Source organism: Dermacentor variabilis, chromosome 3 (assembly GCF_050947875.1).
Source record: "Dermacentor variabilis isolate Ectoservices chromosome 3, ASM5094787v1, whole genome shotgun sequence".
Classification (NCBI taxonomy): Eukaryota; Metazoa; Arthropoda; class Arachnida; order Ixodida; family Ixodidae; genus Dermacentor; species Dermacentor variabilis.
The window spans coordinates 212,044,633-212,068,178 of NC_134570.1; the positions used below are offsets into that span (position 1 = coordinate 212,044,633).

Here is a 23,546-nt window from a genome sequence, read left to right on the forward strand (position 1 = left end):
GATAATCTCAGGGCTGGTGGCAATGTAAAATAAATCTGCTGCGTGTGAGTACTTTACTAGAAAAAAAGAAATCACGAAACACATAATTTACGATAACTCAAAGGGAATCTCAATACTTTTCGAAGCGCCATCACGATTCCTAAGAACAGGCAATTATAAAGCGAGATAGAGCAAGGAAGAAGAAGCATGTGCTTGCTGCGGTAAAGCTAGGGAAACGATGGAGCATGTTTTGTTAGGATGCGAAGATATCTGCCCAGCGGGCGATATGGGCATATCTGGCCGCCTTGAAACCCTTGGGTTGAGAGAGAGCAGGGGGAAGGTAAACTTGTCCGCAATAGCGATTAGTAAGAAGCGATTGGAAGATAGGTGCAAGAAAAGCAGGGAAACGACAAACGAGGGAGGTGTGCGAAAGCAAAATTCCCAATAGGGTTTCGGAAAGTTTGATGATGGGAATTTTGTATGGATTATTAATCCTTTTCTTCTCTTTCTTTCTTTAACATAGGTAGGGCATCAGGCAATATAATAACTAGGGCTTGGCGGTGCAACGCACTGCCCCATTGCAATGGGGATGCTCATAGCATCCATCTGTTGGCAATGGGGATGCTCATAGCATCCATCTGTCCAGCGGAGGCGCCGGCCGTGCGCGGAAAAAAAAAAGAACCAGAGAGCTCGCCATCACGCATCCGCCGCTGTGCCGTAATGAGTAATTAAACGCTTTTTTTGCGGCTCGAATGGATTCTAAGTGCACTGCGCACGTATGCGCACGATGCGCCTGAGACCACCATGCCTTCAAGGCGTCCGTGGTATTCGCTAGTAGTCAGGAACTCCGTTGAACAGAAGGCTTGCTATGATTTGCGTGCGCCTGCGCTTGTGTTTGTACGCGCGCGTGTGTTTGTGTGTTGCCTGCATACGCTTACTTCTCTTGCGGCTTTTTATGCACTGCCACAAAGTTCTACTGTATATACGTTTGAACCTATTAGATCTGCTGCATTTTCAGATGAGAAAGTATCAAATGGCTCATTTAGCGAAAAATCCGACGTCTGTAGCTGCGTAACGGCACCTAAATTCTCAGTGGCTGCAGCTCAGCGTTACAAGCGGGCCTCAGCGGAGCACAGCAGGAGAACCGAAACAACTGCTGCGGCATTAGCGCGCCAGGCGTCGCGCGACGGGACAGGGCATCACCACGTCGCCGGCGCGCCTCGACGGAGCAGATATGGCGACGCTACGACAGGGGGCGAGACCAGTCATCGGCGAGGCAGTGGCAGGATGCGCGGATATGGGTGCCGCCGTCTCGCTCGTAGAAGCGCACGGTCCGTATCTCTCTCATCCCGACTGGGCCCAACTGCTGCACTCGCCTCACGGCCTTGCTGGCCGCCGCTGCTACCTCTGCCTCTCGTCGCACAGAGCGTCGATGGAATGCTAGATACTAAACCGCACCAATTTAATGGAAAACTCGATAACGTACCTCGCAGCGAAGGTCAAGAACATTAATCGCAGCGCAGATATCGAAGGACCGCTGAGAAGCGTTCAATTGAACATTATTCCCACATTGAGGCCGCCACACACAAAAAGCAGCAGCGTGGAGGTCAGTGCCTCTTGTCGAGTGCCAATCCCACGCACAACGACCAAGGGAAGCAGGGAGAGGTAGGAAACAGTGAGATTGTGATTATCGCCCGCCACTGAAATCTGGCTAGGTGCTCACAAGCAATTGTGAAGAGGGTGAAAGGTGATAAAAGATTGGCGGTAGGGACATTTCCTGGGCGGAAACTGGGTTCTGTCATGGAGCGAGTAAAAGCAAAGCTCACGGAAGATGCTCACGTGGGCTACCTTGTCACAGTAGAAGGTGGGATAAATGAAGTCCTAAAAACGATAGCGACCGGAGTAGTCCAGCGCTTGGCGAAGAGGGTAGACGACCTGCGCGAACTGTCTCTTCAGGTGCAGATTGTGGTGCGCTCTGTGCCGGAGGTGCCTGTACGTGACAGTCACGTACAAAGAGCTGTAGTCGCTGCTAACGTGGCGATATGGAAAATGAGTCAAGAGAGAGGTTTCGAGGCTGTTGAAGTAAAGAGTGAGGTGAGAAGGAGTGGTGGTTTTGGATGATACGGGATCCATTTCAATTACAGGCTTGTAGGAGAAGTGGGCTGGCTACCTGCTGGTAGCGCTGTTGATTATTTAGGAGCCCATGGGCGCTCAGGACGCCAGAGTAGGTACGTAGTAATGAAGAAGGTCCCCTAACGAAACCTCAGAATATAATCGCCGACAATAGTAGAAAAAGGAGGAAAGCAAGGAAGAGAGCTCGCCATGCGATAGGCTACTTAAAGATGCAGGTCGGCAGAAGAAAGTAAAAGTGGGCAGAGATTGAGGAGCAGTTAAATAGACAACAAATAGGGGTGTATACGGTTACAGAAAGGCACCTTAGGGACTCGGAAGAGTCGCACAGTGATTGAGAATTATGTTTGGTAAAGGTGAAACAGAACTAAGTCGCAAAGAAAGGGAGGCGGAGTCGGAATGCTTATCCTTCAGAGAGCCATGTGGAAAAGAGTAAATTCAAAATGTAAAGCGCATCTTTCGTTATTAGGTAAAATGAGTGGGAGAAAACTTTGGCTTCGCATTACGTATTTGTTGACCGAAAATAATTGCACAGAGAAAAGAAAGTTAGTGGAAATCATAAGTGCTGATGTTAAGGGTTTCGGGAATGATGCCGAAATTATCCTACTAGGTGACATGAATGCCCACATACAGGATTTATATGGCGATACCGACAACCTCGGGAACTCAATGCTAGGCCTTTGTGAGCAAGATTACCCTGTTATCGTGAATGCATGGCCTAAGTGTGAAGGGCCGGCAGATGACGCAGGAAGTGGGCAACCGGCAATCGGCCATAAAATACTGTCCGATGACAGAAGGAATTCATGATAACTTGAGAGGAATGGTCATTGACGAGGAACCCTATAGCAGCATAGGGAGTGACCATAAACGCATTGTTTTGAAAATTGAATATGTAGTTGGGAAAGAGAGCAAGCAGTGCAAAATGGACACTCCGAATGTGAACGTTGAAAAAATAGCAAATGTCGTCACTAGAGTCAAGGAAGAACTTGTCAAATGGCCTAGGAAAGCATGGGAATATAGTGAGCTTCTAAGTGTGATGACGACAGAAATACGGAAAGAGAATCAACATGTTCTTTGGAAAGGAATAAAGAAACAGAAAAGCTGGTGGAACAGGGAGATACGAGAAGCGATTCCGGAACGACAGAAAGCATCACGAGAGCATATGCAGGCAAGGAAGGTGCAGTTGTCGCAGGATGAAGTAGCCTGTAAATGTATTTATTTGTTTATTTATTTATTTATTTACTTATTTACACATACTGCAGCCTCGGTGTAGCTACTGCAAGAGTGGGCAGTCAGGGAGCGAAGAGAAAAAAGAAGGCGAGAAAACCAAATACAGGCACAAAAAATATGAATATCAAGTAAATGCAATGGCATTCAAAAATTTTTGCATAAGTAGAGAGTGGACGCTTCAAGGTAGTGAATTCCAGAGTTCAATGTTCAATGGAAAGAAGCTCTGCTTGAACATCCTGTTCGGCAAAGGAAATGAATGAGGTTAAGATAATTGTAACTCCTAGAGATAGAAAGTGTACTAAAGTTCAAATAATTATTTAGTGTAACAAGGCGCTCATAATGAAGCAACGTGTATAAACATGTGATACATTCTAAGCGGCGGCGGGATGAAAGAACTGTAAAACCTGTAGATGTATATTGGGAAGAAGCGGAAAAGTCTCGGCTATAGTTGCGAAAAATGAAGTGCACTGATTTCTTTTGGACTGATTCTAATTTCTTAATATCGGATTTCTTATGAGGATTCCATATGATGCAGCCATAATCAAGATTGGGGCGGGTATGTGTTTTCTACGTCAGCAGTTAGACACCTTTTGGAGCTTTATGCAATGAACCATGTAGTTAACCGAGACGTCTAAAAGCTTTGTTACATATGACATCAATGTGTTTCAACCATGACATGTCATGAGAGAAGTGAAGACCAAGGTATTAAAATCGGTTGCTCTTTTTAAATGCTGACCATGGAAAGTGTACGTGAAAAGTGATGGAGATAGCCCTCTGGAAAAAGAGATGGAAACAGTTTTAGAGAAATTAATGTTCATTTGCCATTCCTTGCACCAACTATAATATTTTGCAAATGAGTCCTTAAGTAAATGATGATCCATTGGGGTGTAATTATTAGGATAGAGGACGCAATCATCAGCGTAAAGACGAATATTAACGGACTCGCGATGTGGCAAGTCTATAATATGTAAGAAGAAAAGAAGCAGGCCTAAAACGGAACCTTATGGGACGCCAGATAAAACGCTGACAGGAGAGAAAATGGAGCTGTTAAAGTGCACAGACTGAGAACGCGGGTTAGGAAGCTATGTATCCAACCAACCACAGAAGGGTTGTTTAGAATGGAGTTAAGCTTGTAGAGGAGTTTTGGGTGTGGGACGGGGTGGAAAGCATTGGATAAGTCAACAAAAATGCCGTCAATCTATCTGTGACGGAAACCGTGCTGGTAATTGGATAGGATATTGTCACTTTCCAGAAATTCCGTGACGTGTTTAAAAATTATATGTTCGAGTAACTTGCATAAATGGGCAGTTAAGGAAATGGGTCTGTAGTTCTGCAGAAGCTGAGCGTTACCAGATTTGTATATAGGAATTACCTTAGCAAGCTTCCAGCATTGGGGAACAGTGGCGGTGGATAATTATTTACGGAAGATAACGGAGATGTATCTGCTTGTCCAAAGGGAGTAGTGAACGAGGAAGGAATTGGGCATGTCATCTGGGCCGCGGCTCTTTTTAGCATCTAAATGGAGGATCATGTTCAGGCCACCTGAACTGGAGACGACGATTTCTTCAATAGGAGGGTACGAGTCACAGCTGAAAGGTGGAAGTGAAGAGTTATCCTGTGTGAATACGGAATGAAAATAAGTGTTAAAAGCTGAAGCAATCGTGAATGAATCTGAAACTGTAACGTCATCAACAAATAAACTGTTAGAAGCACTGTCCATTAAGTCGATCGGTGCCTAAATTGACCGCTGGGCAGATATCACATTCTATTAAAACTCGCTCCCGCGTTTCCCTAGCTATAACGCAGCAAGCACATGCTTCTTCTTCCTTCTTGTACCTCGCTTTATAGGTGCCTGTTCAAAGGCATCCTGATGTCGCTTCGAAAAGTAATGTGCTTCGCTCTGAGTTATCATAAATTGTTTCTTTGCCGATTTCGTTTTTTTTTCATCTTAAGTAGTTACTTATGGCAGGTTTCTTTTCCATTGCTGCCACCCATGAGATTATTTCAGCCTCTCTGACTTTCCTCTTGACATTCTTTTTTGCTATGTTGCTCACCTTATAGGCCGCATACTTTCTCGTAAGCTTGCTAGTTATTTTCCTCCACTGTGAATCAATGTTTTTCCTGTACATATACCTCAACACTCTCCCAGACATTTACTTTCTTCCATAATCCTCAGTCGTTCTTAATGCTCAATTTTACTGCGAGCTTCCCTCACTTCAAAGCTAGTCCAGCCCGTGACACCCTCGACAGCTTCATTTGCAGGCTTCCAGCGAGCGCCCAATGCGAGGTGTCGCACTGACCTTTGGTTCCCATCGAGTCCTTATTTTACCCCTAATTTAAAGCAAACAACCGCATTTTCAAAAGTAAATCCTGGAACCATTACACCTTTCCACATACCTCAAAGCACCTCGTACCTATTGTATCCCGATAGCGCTCTGTGCTTCATTATGGTTGCATTTCTCGTCCCCTATACAGTTAATGTTTTTCCTGTGTTTGCATATATCGCCTTCATTTATTCATATACTAAGATATTTATATCTTTTAGGCGAGGTATTTCCTTGCCCTGTATTGCCACTATCTGTTCACTGTTGTCATTAAATATCATAACGCCTGATTTTCTATCACTAAATTTCAAAGCTAAACCCTCACTTTCGTGTCCACAGATATTAGCCAGACGTTGCAAATCACTTTGCTTGTTAGCTAGCAACACAATGCCGTCCGCATGAAACAAACCTTGAAGCTGCTACTCTACTACTATGCCCGACTGTTCGTATCAGAGGTTAAAGCCGAAATTACTTCTCTCTAGCGCCCTCTCCATTCTCGCCATGTACATTATAAACAGCAGTGGGGATAAAGGGCACCCATTCCTTAGTTCCTTCTTGATATGAACTTTCTCCTCGCTTTTCATCCCTTCCCATTCAAAGCAAACAGTATTTTCTAAGTAAATCTCTCTCAAAAGCTGTAGGCAGTCGTCGCCTAAGCCTTCCCCTTCCAGAATATTCCACAAAATGTTGCGGTCTACGTTGTCATACGCTCCTGTAATGTAAAAAGGCCACGTATTACGGTCTGCTTTGTTCTTTTGATATTCCAATACGCGGAGTAAGAACAAATAAGTTATCATACAAACACCTACCTATTTTGCCATTCTGAAGTTCTCCCAAAATGCCATTATTCTCTGCCCATGTTTGCAGCTTTAATTTGATTCCCTCCATTGCGAACCTAAATACTACCGATATAATGGTCAATGGCCTATAGGAGTGAATTCTATCTTCTCCCAATTACCTTTACAAATAAATTCATTCTACTTTGGCGCCAACTGTCCGGTATTCTTCCATCAATAAACGTTTTTTTCGCTGTTTTCACCAGAGCTTCATTACTTTTGGTCCTAGTTCATTAATCAGCCTAACGGGAACCTCGTCTATCCTTGTGGCTGGGCGCTTAGGAATTTTCTCTTCGGCTTTCTCCGAGTTGAAATTTGTCAGCACCAGCTCATTTACCACCTGGTTATCTTTCATGCTCCTTTTTTTCTTTAAATACAAACTCATTATTGCCTTGGAAAGATTCGGCTATTAATTTTCGGATGTAATTTATTGCCGCTTGCCGTTCCAGTTTGTTTTCACCTTCGACTATAATATGTTGTATTCTTCTTGACTTCCTGCCTAATAATTTTATCTGGTTCCAAAATATTCTACGTGCGGCCTTCTTATTGTCACGTATTACTGACAACCGACGTTCACTTTCACATTTTGCCTTTCCTTGAACCACTATTTTAACCATAGACTTTTCTCCCGGCATATTTACTGGCCACTTCACCCTCCTGCAACTGCGCCTTCCTTGCTTGCCTGTGCTCTCGGGATGCCATCTGTCGTTCGGCGATCGCTTCTCGTATCTCCCTGTTCCACCAGCTTTTCGGTTTCCTTTTTCCTCTCCAACCAACATGTTGTTTCTCGGATGGATGTTGTTTCTCGGAACGTCCCCTTTGAAACGGGTTGGTGGCAGTTGCCACCATGCTCAGCTTTTTATTTTGCCTTTTATTTTTATTTACCTGTGCTGTGTGTTATTAACATTCTCTATTTTCTTTAAATACGTCTTCCTGCCCTTTTAACATTATGTCACCTCTCTGCTTTTGAGCCACCAATCCTCCAATCGCCTTTTGCTAATTTCCACCGCATATTTATTTACATGACTATTACTATCTCTGAACCCTAGGGCCTCAGGAAGCGTGACTGTGGCCGCATCGACATCGGGATTGATACCATCACATTTTAGTATGAGGTGTTCTATCGTTTCTACAGATTTACCACACATAGTACATGTGTCTTCTTCTTCGTTAAATTTCTTTTTATAGCTCCGCGTTCTAAGACATCCTGACCTAGCTTCAAAGAGAAGGGCACTGCCTCTTGAGTTATCATAAAACGCTTCCTTCCTGATCTGCTGTTTCCAATCTCGATATAGTTCAACACTGTGCTTCTTTTCCAATAAATTTATCCAATTTTTACCTTCCGCGTTTTTAACCTGTCGTTTAATGCTCTGTCTTTCTTCGTCCTCGTGTCTGGCATACTTACTGGTTAGATTCCTAGTTCTTCTCCGCCATTGTGAGTCAACGCTCTTTCTGTATAAGTATTTGAATACCCTAGCTGCCCACCTGTTATCGTCCAATTTCCTCAGGCGTTTTTCGTATAGGATTTTACTCTGAGCTTCCCGTGCTTCGAATGATGCCCAGCCTATATCCCCCTGTATTGCTTCGTTTGTGGTTTTCCCGTGGGCACCTAGTGCTAATCTTCCCACAGCTCTCTGATTTACTTCTAGTCTCGACTGAACCTCTGCCCTTAAACACAGGACCGCATTCCCGAAAGTAAGCCCCGGCACCATTACTCCCTTCCAAATACCTATCAGTACCTCATACGTGTTGTACCCACACAATGCCCTATGCTTCATTATCCCGGCACCTCTTCGCCCTTTTGCTATGAGAGACTGTTCGTGCTTTTCCGTGTACATCTGCCCTTTGTTTATCCAAACCCCGAGATATTTGTATTCGGCCACTCGGGGTATTTCATGGCCGTGTACTGTAAGCTCCTGATTAGTTGTATCGTTGAAAAACATCCCACCGGACTTAGCTGCACTAAAACTGAAACCTAAACTGTCTCCTTCGTCTCCACAGTAATTAACCAGAGTTTTCAAATCTTCCTGGCTCTCTGCTTACAGTACAATATCGTCCGCATACATTAAACCCAGTAGTCGCTGCTCAACAACCTTTCCGCCTAAACTGTACGACAGGTTATACCCTAGATTGCATCGTTGTAACCTTCTTTCCATACTTGTCATATAAAGCATGAACAGCAGCGGTGATAGAGGACAACCTTGCGTTAATCCTTTGTGTACCTCGACAGTTGTCATACTCTTAATTCCTTCCCATGTTATTTCAACATTATTTTCTCCATATATTTCCTGTAGAAAATCAATTACCTCATGACCCATACCTTCATCATTTAATATGTCCCACAGGAGTTCCCTGTTCACGTTGTCGTATGCACCGCTTATGTCCAGGAAGGCTAAATACAGAGGTCTATTTATGCACTGGGTAAGTACGAACAGGCTATAATCCAAGCGCCTACCGCTTCTGAACCCGTTCTGAAATTCTCCGAGTATTCTATTACTTTCTACGCATGACTTCATTTTGAATTTCACCGCCTGCATCGCCAGCCTATATATAACTGATGTTATTGTAATTGGTCTGAAGAATTTTATGTTCTTATCATCTTTATCATTATAAATCAAATTCATTTTACTCTGTTTCCAGCTGTGCGGAATTTGCTTATTTGTTATGACTGCCTCCAATGCTTCTATCAGCGTTTCCTTGCTTCTTGGGCCAAGTTCATTAATTAACTTGATTGTAATTTCGTCTATCTCCGCGGACGTGCATTTCGGAAGATTTTCTTCCGCCTTTTTCCAGTTAAGATTGGTCAGTTCTAAGCTGTTTTCCATTATGCTATTCTGTGTTGCTCCCTCATTTGGGGCGATTACCCTATCGCCTTTCCTAAATGACTCTGCTATAACTGAACCGATGCAGTTCACAGCGTCATCTCCCTCTAAACAATTTCCTTCGTCGCCGTCAATCTGTTCCTGCTTTCTGTTATTAGCTTTACCCAGCCAGCTTATATGGTTCCAGAATTTTCTTGACCTCCCTTTATTAGTTGCATCGCGAACTTCAGCCAGCCAGCGATCAGAGGACTGCTTTATTTTAGCCTGGACGAGCACCTGCACTTGTTTCTTTTGTTTATAAGATTCACATGTTTGGCCTATTTCCTCTTCAGATAACTGCGCCCTCCTTGCTTCTCTGTATTCCTGAGATGCCAACCGTCGTTGTTCGATGGCCTCCCTAATTTCCTTATTCCACCAACTTCACGGCTTCCTCTTTCCTCTCCAGTGCTTTACTCCTTTTACTTCTTTTGTTTATGTACAAATGAATAGTTCTAACATTATATTCACACCTTTCCATGGAATGTGCCATTCTCTTTCCGTAGTGTCAGCGCCACATATCGGTGAAGAAGGGAGATAGCCGCGACGGTGGCATGTGGCCCAGTAGATCGGAGGATGTCGCAGGCCAACGAAAACTCCTGTAAGCGTGCGCTGCTTAGCGCATGCTGCACACTAGCGTACACCGTACGCTCTGGTTACGTACGCTATATATTATCTGTCTAATCTTCAGGCTGGCGTTCAGAAATGCGACAGATCCAGTGCACTCGGTGGCACAGAGGACGACGTCGTTTGCGGTGTTGACGACGCCTGCAAAGCATATGCAGAGGGCAAATTATCTAGCAGTTGTCACGTGGAGAACGTTTGTGGCAGCGACTAGCGAAATTTTGTAGCCGACTTTGCGCTAAATAAATTATGTCATGTTCAAAGTTTTCTATATTTCTAAAAGATATGGGCCGACCCGCATTCAAGATAAGATATATAGTTCAATATATAGCAGCTACCAATATTCGGGCCATCACCATGCTCTGTTACTCATTCTCGTTACTCGTTTGCTCATTCAACTTTCAACTTCCTGCGTACCACCAACAAGCGCTGTGTACTTAGGGTTAGAACTAGACGGGTATTGTTTTTGAAAAACTATAAATGTGTTATTGAAATCGGTATTAGTCCTATTATTTTATTACTGCCATCATATATTTCTAGAAATCTCAATTTCTTTTTTTTTACGTTGTGGGATGGACAATTGTTGCATGGGAAGGGCACTTCTTATTCCTCGTTTTTACTGAGTAAGAGTGTGTCCGCCTTGTTTCATGTGGCGGTTACCATTCGTCTGGTGCCCACTCTTCCAGAAATCTGAATCAATGTTGTTTTTTTGTATATGAAATGCTTCCATATGGTATGTTGTGATAATGTATGTTGAGCTATGTTATATACGTTATCTATAGTGAACTGCAGTTGTAAGCAATGTGCACTTTGTTCCATGTTGATGTATATACACAGTGTTAAAAAAAACTCTAAAATTACAGGAACATTCACGAGACCGCAGCCGCACGAACGCCGTACTTGCCGCGTCCTGTTAAGGGCTATAATGGCTCCGAACCCGTTTCACAACGGAATATTATTTGGGGGCATTATAAGTAGTTATGCGTATTGCAACTGATGTGGTGAGTACAGTTATCGTCTGCGATTGCAAGAAGGCTCATCCTACATCCGTTTCCGTAATGCAGCATTAAAGCTTCCATAGAACTAACTTCTTGCTCGGAACTTGCGCGACGACGCCCGACGACACCACGGCGCGGAAGTCGCACGCAGGCCCAATTTCTCTCGTAGTTTCGGATTTGCGAGAGGGAGTGGTTGTGTCCCAGCGGTAACTTTCATTTACAACGTTTTTCGCTGCTGTAAGGTGCAACCAGTGGTGTGGACTGTACGGCTCCTCTGTCAAAGGATTGCACGGTAAGTTCGACTGAACTTGAAATCTTTGTTGTGTTGAAAAGCTGTTCATCTGTGAATAACTGACGCCCGTGCGCCTGCCTTTCTATAACGGCACGCTTCCTTGCTATAGGTTAGTTTTCTAAGCCTCATGCTAGTGCTTTTGTGACGTTCAATCGTAGACACACGTTCTGGGCATGCAACTGGACGGCTTAGCTTGCGCTATCGCCATGTTGCCTAATCGCCGGCCAGTGCTGCTCAGTACGAGCTACAACCCGCGACGCCTTTGCCACGTCCTTGAGCGATAGCATGTTGTTGAGGTGCCTGTAGCCCTGTGCGGGGGTGATTTACGTAGTGTGCTGTTGCACGAGATTGTATCGGAAATGACGGCGTGCTCATCTCTCCTGCGCATACCTCGCCACTGCTAATAACGCGCGCCAGCGCGGCAAGAGATGCCACCCGCGCCTCACACCAGCGCACCGGCGTTAGATTACGTGCCGCTGCTCAGGAGGCGTTCGACTAGCGCTGGAAATAAATTCGCAAGTCGGCTTCGGTCATCACAGCACGATTATATTTTGTTAAGGCATCGCTCACCGTTTCCAACGCTGGCGGCAAACTAGGCGCTAATAAGGCAGCGCTACGTCAACAAAGACACCATTCGCAGCCGCGCGCCACAACCTTGTTGGAATCGCCGCTGCGAAGATGACACGGTGAATTCCTTTCGTGTGCGGGTCGAACACGCCCTGAGCAGCGGCGCGCGTTCTCGATTACGCAGCGTTCTCGATTACGGCGCTCCGGTAGACAGCGCGTATTAAAACGTATATGACATCTCTGGCCACTCGCTCGCATGCTTTAACTGTAATTCTGCGTTCTAGCGGGGCTCGAGGGACTGCCTAAGTCGCGGTGTGAGACAATATATTTAACAAATGCCCTGCAGAGTAATTGTGGATAATGGGTCACAATTCCAGTGGCAGTGAGCTTACGTGCCAGCATGAGCTAGAGGCAATGATGAGAAAGAGTTCTCATAATTGAGGGCTGGTTAACGCCAGTGAGCGTGAGTACATGTGAATTCAAATATGAATGGCGATTAATGTGAATTGAGTGTATAAAGGAATGCAAGTGTGAGCGATAGTGTAACTTCCCGAGAGCTAGTTCAGTGCCATGGTGACTGTTACTGAGTATCCTAATTGAGTTTGAGTAAACTATGTGTAGTGCTGGTTAGATGCTGCAGACGTGTACGTGAATGAGTATCTGTTTCTGAGAGTGTAAGTCACTGTAATGCTTGGTTGAAAAAGTGCGAGTCAATATCACTTTTCCAACAAGTTTGCATAGCCAGAAGTAGGAGTGGATGCCTGTGAATTAATTTTGTACTTCTCTGAGCAAAAGTGAATGTGCATTGTGAGCATGATAGGAACATGAAACTTGTCTTTAATTAAGAAAAACATGGAAATATATATACTACAATATAATTTTTTGAAAACTGAGAAAACTGACATAGTTTCCTTCATTTCACCCAGCAATTTGCAGGTATAGCTGTACCCTGTGCTTTGAACTAATTTGATGAGAAATAATTTAAATATGCACTCTTATGAAATATTATGTGTGAAGCATGTGCAGTGAAGTGCTATAAAGCCTTTCAAGTGTTACTTTGGGTGTTTGCTTTCATAGTGCTCGAGTAGGTACATAGTTGAAAGAAAAATCCAGTCAAAAAACACAAAAGACAAGAGGAGAGGTTCACACCCCAACGACTCGACTATCAACTGAGCTTTACTAGAAATGGCGTAGTCCGAATCCCAAGATGGTGAACATAATGGACATGGGTGGCATTGCATGTAAGAATATTTTTAGTGATTTGTGATGTTGCGGAAGACTAAAAATACAGTAAAAATGTTAGTTGTACTATTGCACTAGGTTGCAGTCTGACAAATGGCACAGTGGTTGCAACACAAAAGTCAAGAGGGAAACCCTGTGTTCAACCTCTCCCCCACCATTCTATAGGTTTCCCTAATAATTATGTTCTGTTACCAAATTATGAACTGCGAGGCAATTGAGAAAGTGCCGTGATAATGCAATGCTCCTGCTTGGTGATAGCAAGTCATGGGGATCTCGAGAGTTTTGGGCCTTACTCGACAGATGTATGTTAAGAAATTAATTCATTAGAGATATTATAAAAACAGGATTGATTTGTCAAACTTGATATTATAAGCCGTAGACATATACAAGAAAATAACAAGATTATATCTGTTTGTAGGACATTGATCTGAACAATTAGGCATAACTAAAGGCTCCCACGTTTAAAGCCCTCAAATTCATTTGCCCGCCTTTTTCTCGCTACAAAGGAACTTGCAACCCTTGATACAGCAGTTATGTCGTATAAGCTAGATGTAGTTTGCCTGCAAGGTTTGAAGGTGGCCTTCGTCTCAATTTCGTCTACATAGAATAGTGACAAGCCGAGCCTGATATTTCAAGCCAATAAACACCATGTTTAATCCGTTAACATATTGTGTGTAGCCACTAGGGCTGGGCATCGATTGATTAAAAATGTTGGATATTAGCCAGCCACTAATCAACAAAATGGTCCTGCTTGTTGATGTGCACAAAACCTAAGGAAAAGATTATTCCACTCTTATACATTGCATTAGATAGTTGTTTTTCCTCTTACAGACGTGCACCATGCATTTCACACAATTACAGAATAGAAGTTCAGTTGCAGTGGCAAATTGTGCTAGTATTTTCCTACTATAAAAAGTTTCATATGCCAGAGCACATTTGAGTTGCACCAGAAAAGTTCGCAATGCGCTGAAATTCCTCGAATGAACATCTGTTTCGGCACTGGCTCTATGCATGAAAGAGAGAGATTGTGCTTAATACACCCTGCAAAGTGTTGTATCATAACGACTGTGGTTTGAAATCAAACACCACCTGACAAGTCGTCTGCCTTCTCACCTTCAGCGGAATACATAGGTATAGGTGCACTTGAAAGCCTGCTGTGACGAAAAGATGATTTCAACACAGGAATTAAACTTGCATGTATAAAGAATTGCATGTCTAGTTTTAAGAGGACACGCTTGACAAATTAATCACGGATGACTTGCACCGATTAACCTGATTCAAATCTAATAATGAATGAAGCGTTAACCAATAGTATGATAGGGTAGCAATAAATCACCTAGCGCACATAGTCACCAGGCTCAAGCAGCCTTCCCATTGCAATGCAGAATTATTGTGGGGCTGTTCCTTTTCTAATTTCCTAATTCTTTGACATATATTTTGGAGGAAGACAAGCTCCCAGGGGGGCGGATATCGGTAGAATGAAATAAGCCATCCTGGTTTGTCAAACAAGTGTGTAGCTTGAATTAGGGCTTAACTTCTCGTTGCAAAGGTAAAATATATATCTTGCTGATTGGTTACAAGCATGAACCCACGTTTTCAACCAACAAGGATGCAGCACCACCATCGCTCATGTAGAATACCGACAAGGGGCTAACAATATTACATATGTGCAATCCTTTCAACATTATTGCCTTAACCAACATGAAACAGAAACACTTGGAAGAGCAGCTGCTTGCGGCCATGCCAAAGTGATATCCAGTGCAAAATTTTAATTTAATTGAGTTTGAAACTTCCTGCTGCGCTGACTTCATGCTGAACTGGCTGATTGAAAATTCGACGCCCAAGTGATGTCATTTAACAAAATGAAAGGCAATGCACACTTATTGCAGCCTTAGGAATTGGAGTAGTATGCCTACTAAGCAAAAGAGCTTTTACAGCCAAGCTATATATGGCTAGGCAAAACCAAAATCCGTTCGTCGGATGAGCGCAGAAACTATCATCAGCAATAGCTCGAGTGCCGTTGTCTTCTTCCACAGCTGGCACAACTCAGCGCAACTGCACGAACGCACTCGTGCCAATTCTTGCGCGTTCGTCATCGTCTTCTTCCGCAGCTGGCTCCGTTGTGCAAAAGCTATCAGCATCGGCAATGGCTCAAGCGTTGTCTTCTCTCACAGCTGGCTTCATTGCCGCCCATCATTCCAGAGTAGAATTTCACTTCTGTTGTCGTAATGGGGAGGCCACGTTTACGTGGGTATGGGGATATGAGCCATTCATTGTCTTACGTGACGGACAGATTTAACAACGGAAGTGATACGCAATGTGTGTGCGTACCTGTCGGCACGATGACCACCAATCAGGACAATAAATATGTTCGTACTTTGGTAAAAATTATGTCGCCTATGTGTCATGCGCTAAACAGCTTCGCTGGTCACCCACGTTCACAGAGTGGAGTGGTTCACGATATTTTTTTTTTCTTGAGCGGTGGATTAACAGTAAGCACACTTGTCTTTTTGGCGGTGCAGCTGTAATTTTGCAGCTTAATTGAGGGGCAAGAAGCAAGGCGTTCAAGTGGACTGCTGCAATTTCACAGTGCAATTAGTTGAAATATCAATGAACATATGCGGTCCAGTTGTACAGCTAGTTCCATATTTATTTAAATAGAAATAAGACATCTATTCAATTCTAACAAGTTGCTACAAAGACAACCCATACGGGTTTCTCCATAGTGGAGCTTTGTAGTTGAAAAATTCGCAAGGTGGAGTTCTACACCTACAAAGTGAAGTAATCCACGTTCTTTCCGCGTTGTTGGTTTCCACAAAATTTCTTTGTCAGTTGGCGTTGCTTTGAGCTTTTAATGAGTTCGAGTAAATGCTGCCATCTGCTATGCAACTAGTTAGTTTAAACGGTGAAGTGATTGCCCCGGAAAGAAAGTAGATATTCCTTTGTTTGAGTCCCAGAACAGAACGAATTTTTCCTCATCTGCAAAGTTTTGCCTTCGAGGAACCTGTATGGGTTTCCTTTGTAGCAAATTCGTATAATTGAGTACATGTCTAATTTCCACTTCAATCTTTACTTCTCCACCTTGCATGTTTCACAGAATTCCTCTATCAAGTTCCATTCTCCTTTGACCAGTTTAAGGCTCTTTTGACTACATTTCTTGTCACCCTGACATTGCATTATTATTAAACAAGCAACTATGTACGTGCCTGTTTTTTTCAGCTGATTGTGAAGCTATGTAGCAGTGATAAGACCATCAAGAAACTCGCAGGTGTGAGCACGCTTGATGCCGTAAAAAGGAAAGCTGTGGAATTTAGAATGTGTCGCAATCAGGACATGAAGGTTTGTAAATGTACTTTGAGCTTATGCTTACGACTCTCAATATATTCTTAATTCCATGGCAGACTAGGAGATACATATAGGACAAGCATAGTATATTTGCTTTTTTATTTTCAAGCTGTTATTTGGTCCTGTGAGTGTACTTTGTGTAGCTGGACTCATTGTTGCTTACAGCTGTTGAGGCTATCAATGGCATGCCTTTTTTGTTCATGCTCTGGCTTGGATAAGCAGCACTGTAATTTTGTTGTAATCCAATAGAAGCCATCTTACATGAGCAGTTGTGCCGGGTATGTATTAGCATCAATTTATAGCACCAGGTGGCAGTCTGAAGGGGTCAGCTGAAGGTACTAAATGATGCCAAGTTTGGGATGGCCTGACATGGCTGCTGCTCATCTTTAGAAGCATTGAATGTCGTATGTGGCTGCTCCCAAGAAATGTGCCTTGTGTTAGCGTTTGTTTTTGTTACGTTTATATATAATTTAGTGTTTCGTATACAAAGTGCAGACTACAAACGCAAATGATTTCATTTGAGCTCTCAGGGCTGTGCAATTGGTGTTTTTGTGCAGGATAAGGAGGTTCATGTGCTCACCCCTTCGTAGATTTCTGAATGTAGCTAGAACTCACCCGTGGCAAAGCCTGGAAATTGTGTGCATTTCATTTCTGTGTACACGGTAATAAATATTATATGCTGCTTGCAGGTCTATCTACTTGATGGAACAGAGGTCGATGAAGAGGCTTTCAGCTGCTTGGCTGAATCCGTTGAGAGTGGCACTCATACGTTCACTGTGTGCAATGGTGAATGGATTTAAGGCAAGTCTATTCAAACATCGCTACTTTTACTTAAAAGGCGCACATGATAATTTCAGGTACACTTTGTATACCAGATGTTATGGTGATGTTGTGGTGCTTTTGTGGTCTAAGTTGAAGGCTATACTTCATGCTTTTCAGGCGACGATGAAGTCAGGTCATCGCGCAGCAGAGACCTGGCACCATCTTTCGTTTCTAAGGTAGCGCTCTTTTGGAAAAACCTTAGCCAGGATGTGCTGGAGGCCTTGGACAAAGGTGCATATCTTCGGCCACCGGAAAAACAGGAAGTAGTGAGCGTGATAGCAGCGGCATGCCGGAAAGTGAAGGACCGACTTTCTGCGAAAGAAATCAGGAACATCGCAAACTATGCTTTGTGGCTAACTGTGTAAACTAACTATGAAAAGTGTTCCTGGTGATACCAAGAGTGACCTGTCGCCACAACAGAAATTTCAAAGACATGTTGGTGCCAACATCATTCCCCCGTAATAAAAGCAGGCCCTCGCTTCAGGTGCAAATACTGCAGGAACCTTCAAAGTGACCTTAAAATTAAAAGCACCGCAAATGGCTATGTACACGAAGTGAAAACTAGCTCTACTTGCACTAGTTCCGATATTACATGCTTGAGTGTTCCTTCTGTAAGAAATAATATATCAATAAAACGGTACAATCAAGGAACGTCAAGTTAAACAAACATCGCATGGACACAGCTAAAGAGCTTCCCAAAGGCGACACCGAACGTTTCAACCAACCAGGTCCTAACTGATGAACTGAAGCTCTATATCCTACAGTCAAATTTCCATTCTGCACGAGACAGAAAATAGAGAATCATACCTCATCCATAAATTCAAGACATTGCAACCGATTGGCATAAACGTTTGAAAGGGAGATGTAGAAATTATTCGCTGTGCTAAATTTCAAAGTATGTGGGCAACAGCACTGATTTATCACTGGGTTGCCCTGTATCCCATCTCCCCCCTTTTTTTTCAATATACATGCACGTAGATACTTTGTTTCGGTTGTCAACAGTATTCCAGCCTCCCCTCCACCATTTACTTATATTTATTCTTCACGTTCGTTCATTTATATATTCATTAATTTTTTCTTCCAAGAGCTACATTTTCTCCCACTAATTTTATTTTCTCTTTCACGGAAACGATAGTACACTGACCTCCAGTGAAGCAGATAGTACCCCACCCGCCCTTGTTGTCCAGGCCCCTATCACTAAAAATGGAACCTGCAATGACACGTCAATTGGCTCACGCACGTTGCTTCCTTCTCCGACGTTGAGAGCACAACTTCTGAATTCTACACCCTCGCCGCTAACACACCTTCAGTAGTGCGTCGCCAACCCACCTTTTCCTCTCTCCCCTTTAGAGGAAACGCACCTATATATACTGCACCGAAGAGAGCATATGTCTCCTTGAAAAAGACAAGTCCACTTGTTGAAACATTGGCTCCGGCTTTCACCTTGTTCTTGTGTTTCTCATCATCTTGAATTTCCATCTCCCGCATTCCCCTTGTTTTCCCAGTAATTTTCAAATGTAATTGAGCTAGAATTATCTAATTATCTCTGTGCCACACTACCACATTAGATTTCTCACTCTTTTAACATTGTAATGCAGCTGATGCCTGATACTAGAAGCACTGTCATTCAGGCAAATATTTCCACTGTAAAACCCGTGGAACTGTCAGGCTGAAGGTTATACATTATTTATAAGGTTCAATCTTCAACACTTAAACTAGAAAAACAGTCAATGCATGCTTATGCAAGCAGAAAAGGTGGTGTTATTACTTGTTACTTTATGATATCACTCTTTCAATTGGGTGTAGGCGTCTAAGGTTCTACCATGTTCAACCATTATGTTTCTAACCTCAAATGATTGGATATATTTTACTACAGATTCCCAAGGAATATCACAAAGGGCCTTTTCATTTCAGATTGACTAAACAAGTCAATCTCACAATTGTAAGGTTTCGAGCACACAAGCTGATCAGTCCCCTAAAGCAGTGCAGTTATAATGAGCATGCGGCTCTGTTTTGAACCGATCAGAAGAAATTCTATATGTTTGCTTTGTTCTTCAATTGTTTTGTATTTCCAGCACACACAGACAGACCTAGAGACAAAATAGAGACCTAATCCGCAACCTGCTTCTCTCGTATGCACTTCTTATAAAAATAAGACATGCATTTTTAGATTATAAAAAAGTAGACTTCTTGCCTCACTGACCAGGTTTCCTGGTCCAGACACTAAGGATAGATCTACAGCAAATGCGTTTCAGTTGGAACTATCCTACATTTCACATATACAAAAATGCTTCATTCACTAAAATTTATGTGATTACTTTAAGCTGTAGTTGCACTCTTTCTTGTTTCAGGCATCAAAAGAGATGACTGGCAATTTTCTTCACAACCTGCCCGTTTGCCCAGTCATAGTTGCACTTGGTGAGCTTTCTGAGTCTTTTTTAATTTACCAATGTTTTAGAATACGTCCTATACTCAAAAGTCCGAAATGCACTCTTCATCATGAAGAAAAGCAAGGAACTGCAAAGGCCGTGAGGAAGTTTCTGAATGGCTAGATGGTGTATGTCACCAAATGCTACTTAACAAAATCATCGTTATCTATCTAATGGCTATTGCCACAGCTGTGGCTGCTTTATGGCCCAATTACAGCTGTTGACTTGTTTGGAAGCTGCTTACCAGTCCGATTGTTGATACCAAACTAAATATAGATGTAATTGTAATAAAGCATAGAAAAATGGCACCTGGAAAAGAGTTAAACCTGAGACTGTGATGAGTTTCTTCTGCAGAAAGCTAGATTAGCTTATTGCATTAAGGTCAATCAGCCTAAATGACTTGGTATGTTTGTGGCTTGCCTGTCACGCTCTTTGGTTTATGCTATGTTCCTAAACGAATGAGTTTCCACAAAGCATGCTTCATGCAGTTGGTAATGTTGAAGCACCTGTTGCTACACTCGTATATGTTTCAGCTGAATATGTTGAAATAAATAGTGAGCTGTGGCTTTTCTCGGGTGTCATTCCATTAGAGTTGAGAGGGTACTTATTTGTGACTAATTATGGTAATATGCAGCCAGTAGCAAATTGATTTGATGTAGACATTGCTGCAGCAGTTGCTGGTACTTGGAATGGAGACCCTTGTTAAGATAAGGATCTTCATATAGAGTTGCCAGCTCTGTTCACCACCAGTGACTTACCAAGAGCCTTTCGGCTCATTCATCAATGCAGAAGCAAGGTGGAGGGCACAGGGGTCTCATACCTAAGTACTCTTGACAAAGTTGAGACTTGAGTGATGACCTTCGTGGTTACAAAAAACAAGCTGCATGATGGACTTTGTTCATATCATTTAAACGATCTGTAACATAACACTGCATCTCTGAATGTTGGGGTTGTTTGATGCAGCATTTAACTTTAACAACATTGCAGTTAAGCACGATTACTACAAAGTGACCTGAATAATTGAAGAGCAGCAGGGCTTGGCTAGTGTTTTATTGTATTCGTATATGCACTGTGAGTCTTAGTACATGAAACCACTTTGCAATGACTAGCAAACTAACCTCTGCATTCTTTATCTCGTAAAGGGGTTCAGGACAAACACCAGAACACCCATATGCCCTCCTTGCTTTAGCTTCGCACTGTCAATGAGCAAGCCAAGTGAGTCCGCCAGATACGATAAAAGTACATATGTATCATCTAGCGAAACACATCCCCAAAATTATAACCTATAATGTTCAACTAGCTCAAAAATAAAACATTTGGTTGTCTGTTCTATAGTAACCTAAAATTCAAAGTTTTGTGTACAAAAGATTTCTCCAAACTAGTTTTTTAGTGGAAGCCCTGGTAATCTTCATGCAACCCCTTATGTTAAATCAAGGAGTGAATGAGACAAGAATTTGTAGTTCGAGAATTTGCCTCGCACAATAGAACCTTTATATATACGATATAATGGGGTTTCTCGTTTAGTTTCATGGCCGTGATGTCACCGGTACACTGCTCAAGCACTCAACTGCCATAAACGTTTATCAAAGGAAACGTGAAATGTCTTCAAACTAACGGGATATTGTTTACACGAATAGAAGGCGTCGAAGAGGCTTTGGTTGCAGCTTGGGACAGTGAGCAAACGAAATCAATACAGCACAGGAGTTTCAGGGGATCACGAACAATGGCAGGTTCAGATGTAAGCTGCAGTTGAAGAACACCGTTCGCACGGTTGATAAGTGCAGAGTGGACAGACAAGAAGTCCTGTCCAAGGATTACATCATGATGACGCTGCTTGAGAGCGGCAAATAAAACAGTAGCCTCATGAACACTGTTACTGACAGGAGCTGTGCACATTCTACCATAGGCATACTCTCATCAGTGGTTCGTGTGGTGCGCTGTACAACAGGCATGAGCGCTTTTCTCAACTGACTGTTACGGTTATCGTTCTTGGCTGGTAGCTGAGTGGCAGTGTTGATGAGGGCAGATAACTGGGAACTTGGAGAGTATTTTAAATGTTCTGAGCCCTTTGAGCTAAACAGTTGTATTCATTTTTTTTATTTGCACACCCCCACTTCCAGATTGACTAATATCTGATCTGCCTGTAGTATGATACAGGCAGATTTTACTGAAATAGCCTGGTTCAGGTCAACTCCTTTCTTATTAACCACTGGAGAACATATGAATAATACTGTTCAGCGTGTATTAACATAAAGATATATGTTTCTCACTCTGCTTTCTTCCAGTTCAGTCCATCTTTCAATGCACCTGCCATCTGTTTGTGGATAGGGAGCTCATAATACCAAACATCAACTTGAAGCTGGCTATTGAGTATCTGTTTGCAGTCCACTAGTGCTTGTACATCAAATGTGATGCACGAGTAGGGGCAAATCTTGAATTTCTTCAGAGGTAAGTACCTCTTGCTTCTTGAAACATTTGGAGAAAGAAATGTTCCAATAACAGAGCAACTATCTTCAAGACACCACACAACCTTAGTCTAGAAAAGCACTTAAGACATTAGCATTCAACAAGGCGAAACACTTCAATGAATTGTATAAACTGATACACATAAATCAAAGCTGAGCCTATTGAAAAAAAGAAATGTGCATCTGCTTTGGATCGTATGGTAGTCAAAATTAGCAGAGTTCAGTGCAATTAGTGATAATTGAATTTTAAGCACTCCAAATATTAGTAATCGGGTATAAAACGGCTATTCGTGTTGGTAATTTGTTTATTACGAGTATTTCTACTACTGTAGTATGCCCTTACAGGCTAACTTTCAAGACTTAGAAATAAGACAAAAATTATCATTTTTTGTGGAGTTCTTCCTCTCTTAACTGCAATATTGCCTGTATATTGCAACTGCGCCATTCCACATCCCGCATAAAATCATGTATCTGCCGCCTGCACATACTTCTTTGTACCCGAAATCCTTCGTTCAGACGGCCGCCGATCAAACTACGATTTCAAGGCTACTATAGAAGAAATTTTTCTTTGTCGAACAGGAGCCCGCCCGTCATGTAATACTCTGACAGAGGTGTTTGAGGAATTAATAAATTATTTGACCCCAGCAGACAGTGGGTATTCCACAGAGCTAACATGGAACACAGCTATGTATCGCGATAGATAGATTTTATTAGCTTGTTTAATCGCCTTGCTTTTTATAACATGTGCTATTAGCACTAAAAAGAAGGGTGAATATAGGTGACCTACTTGCTGTAAAATGTGTGCTACAGTTGGCAGGTCTCAACTTTCTTTTTCTGTAAAAGTTCCTCGTAGCCGAGACTGGCCAAGGTAACACTGCATGGTATTACCTTGCCTGTTATGCCCTGCCACATTTACAGCTTAACCACAAAATGCAGGTAATCATGGTCTGAAGGAAGCACGTGAGGCTAGGCAGTGTACTTTGCAAGTTGTATCTGCAAGTTACAGTGACATGTATTTGTGTGCTTAATCTCCCTTACACTTGTACAGATAACATTGCCTGTCGACAATATTACTCAAGAAAGTGAACACAAGTCAGATTTATTGGAGTAGTGTCCTTGGGTTTTATTTTCATTATACTGATTTTGACTTCTCCATCAGGAAGACATGCCATCTTTCATTTCTGCATTGTGTTACATTGAAAGAATCACTTTTTCTTAGCTGAAATTTGGCAGTTTCAAGCTAAAAGTTATCATATTATCACTTCTTGTATATATAAGAACAAAGGTTTCAGTTGGTCCATCATTAATTATGCCTGTTAAGAATGCAGGAACAGATACATATATACAAGCTGTTCATTACATGGATACTGTCATGGCTGCACATATTTACATTGCAGCGTGAACA

At 42.6% G+C, this 23,546-nt stretch overlaps 1 protein-coding gene across 1 annotated transcript; it reads left to right on the plus strand.

The window, feature by feature from the left end:
* Nucleotides 1–1,779: 1,779 nt before the first annotated feature.
* LOC142575012 (uncharacterized) lies at nt 1,780–22,097 on the plus strand. The gene is made up of 6 exons (XM_075683988.1): nt 1,780–1,971; nt 16,300–16,419; nt 17,115–17,223; nt 17,365–17,513; nt 19,599–19,665; nt 21,962–22,097. Exons 1-6 carry the CDS (start codon nt 1,780–1,782, stop codon nt 22,066–22,068), a joined length of 744 nt encoding a protein of 247 aa, XP_075540103.1. The 3' UTR covers nt 22,069–22,097.
* The last annotated feature ends 1,449 nt before the right edge of the window (nt 22,098–23,546 follow it).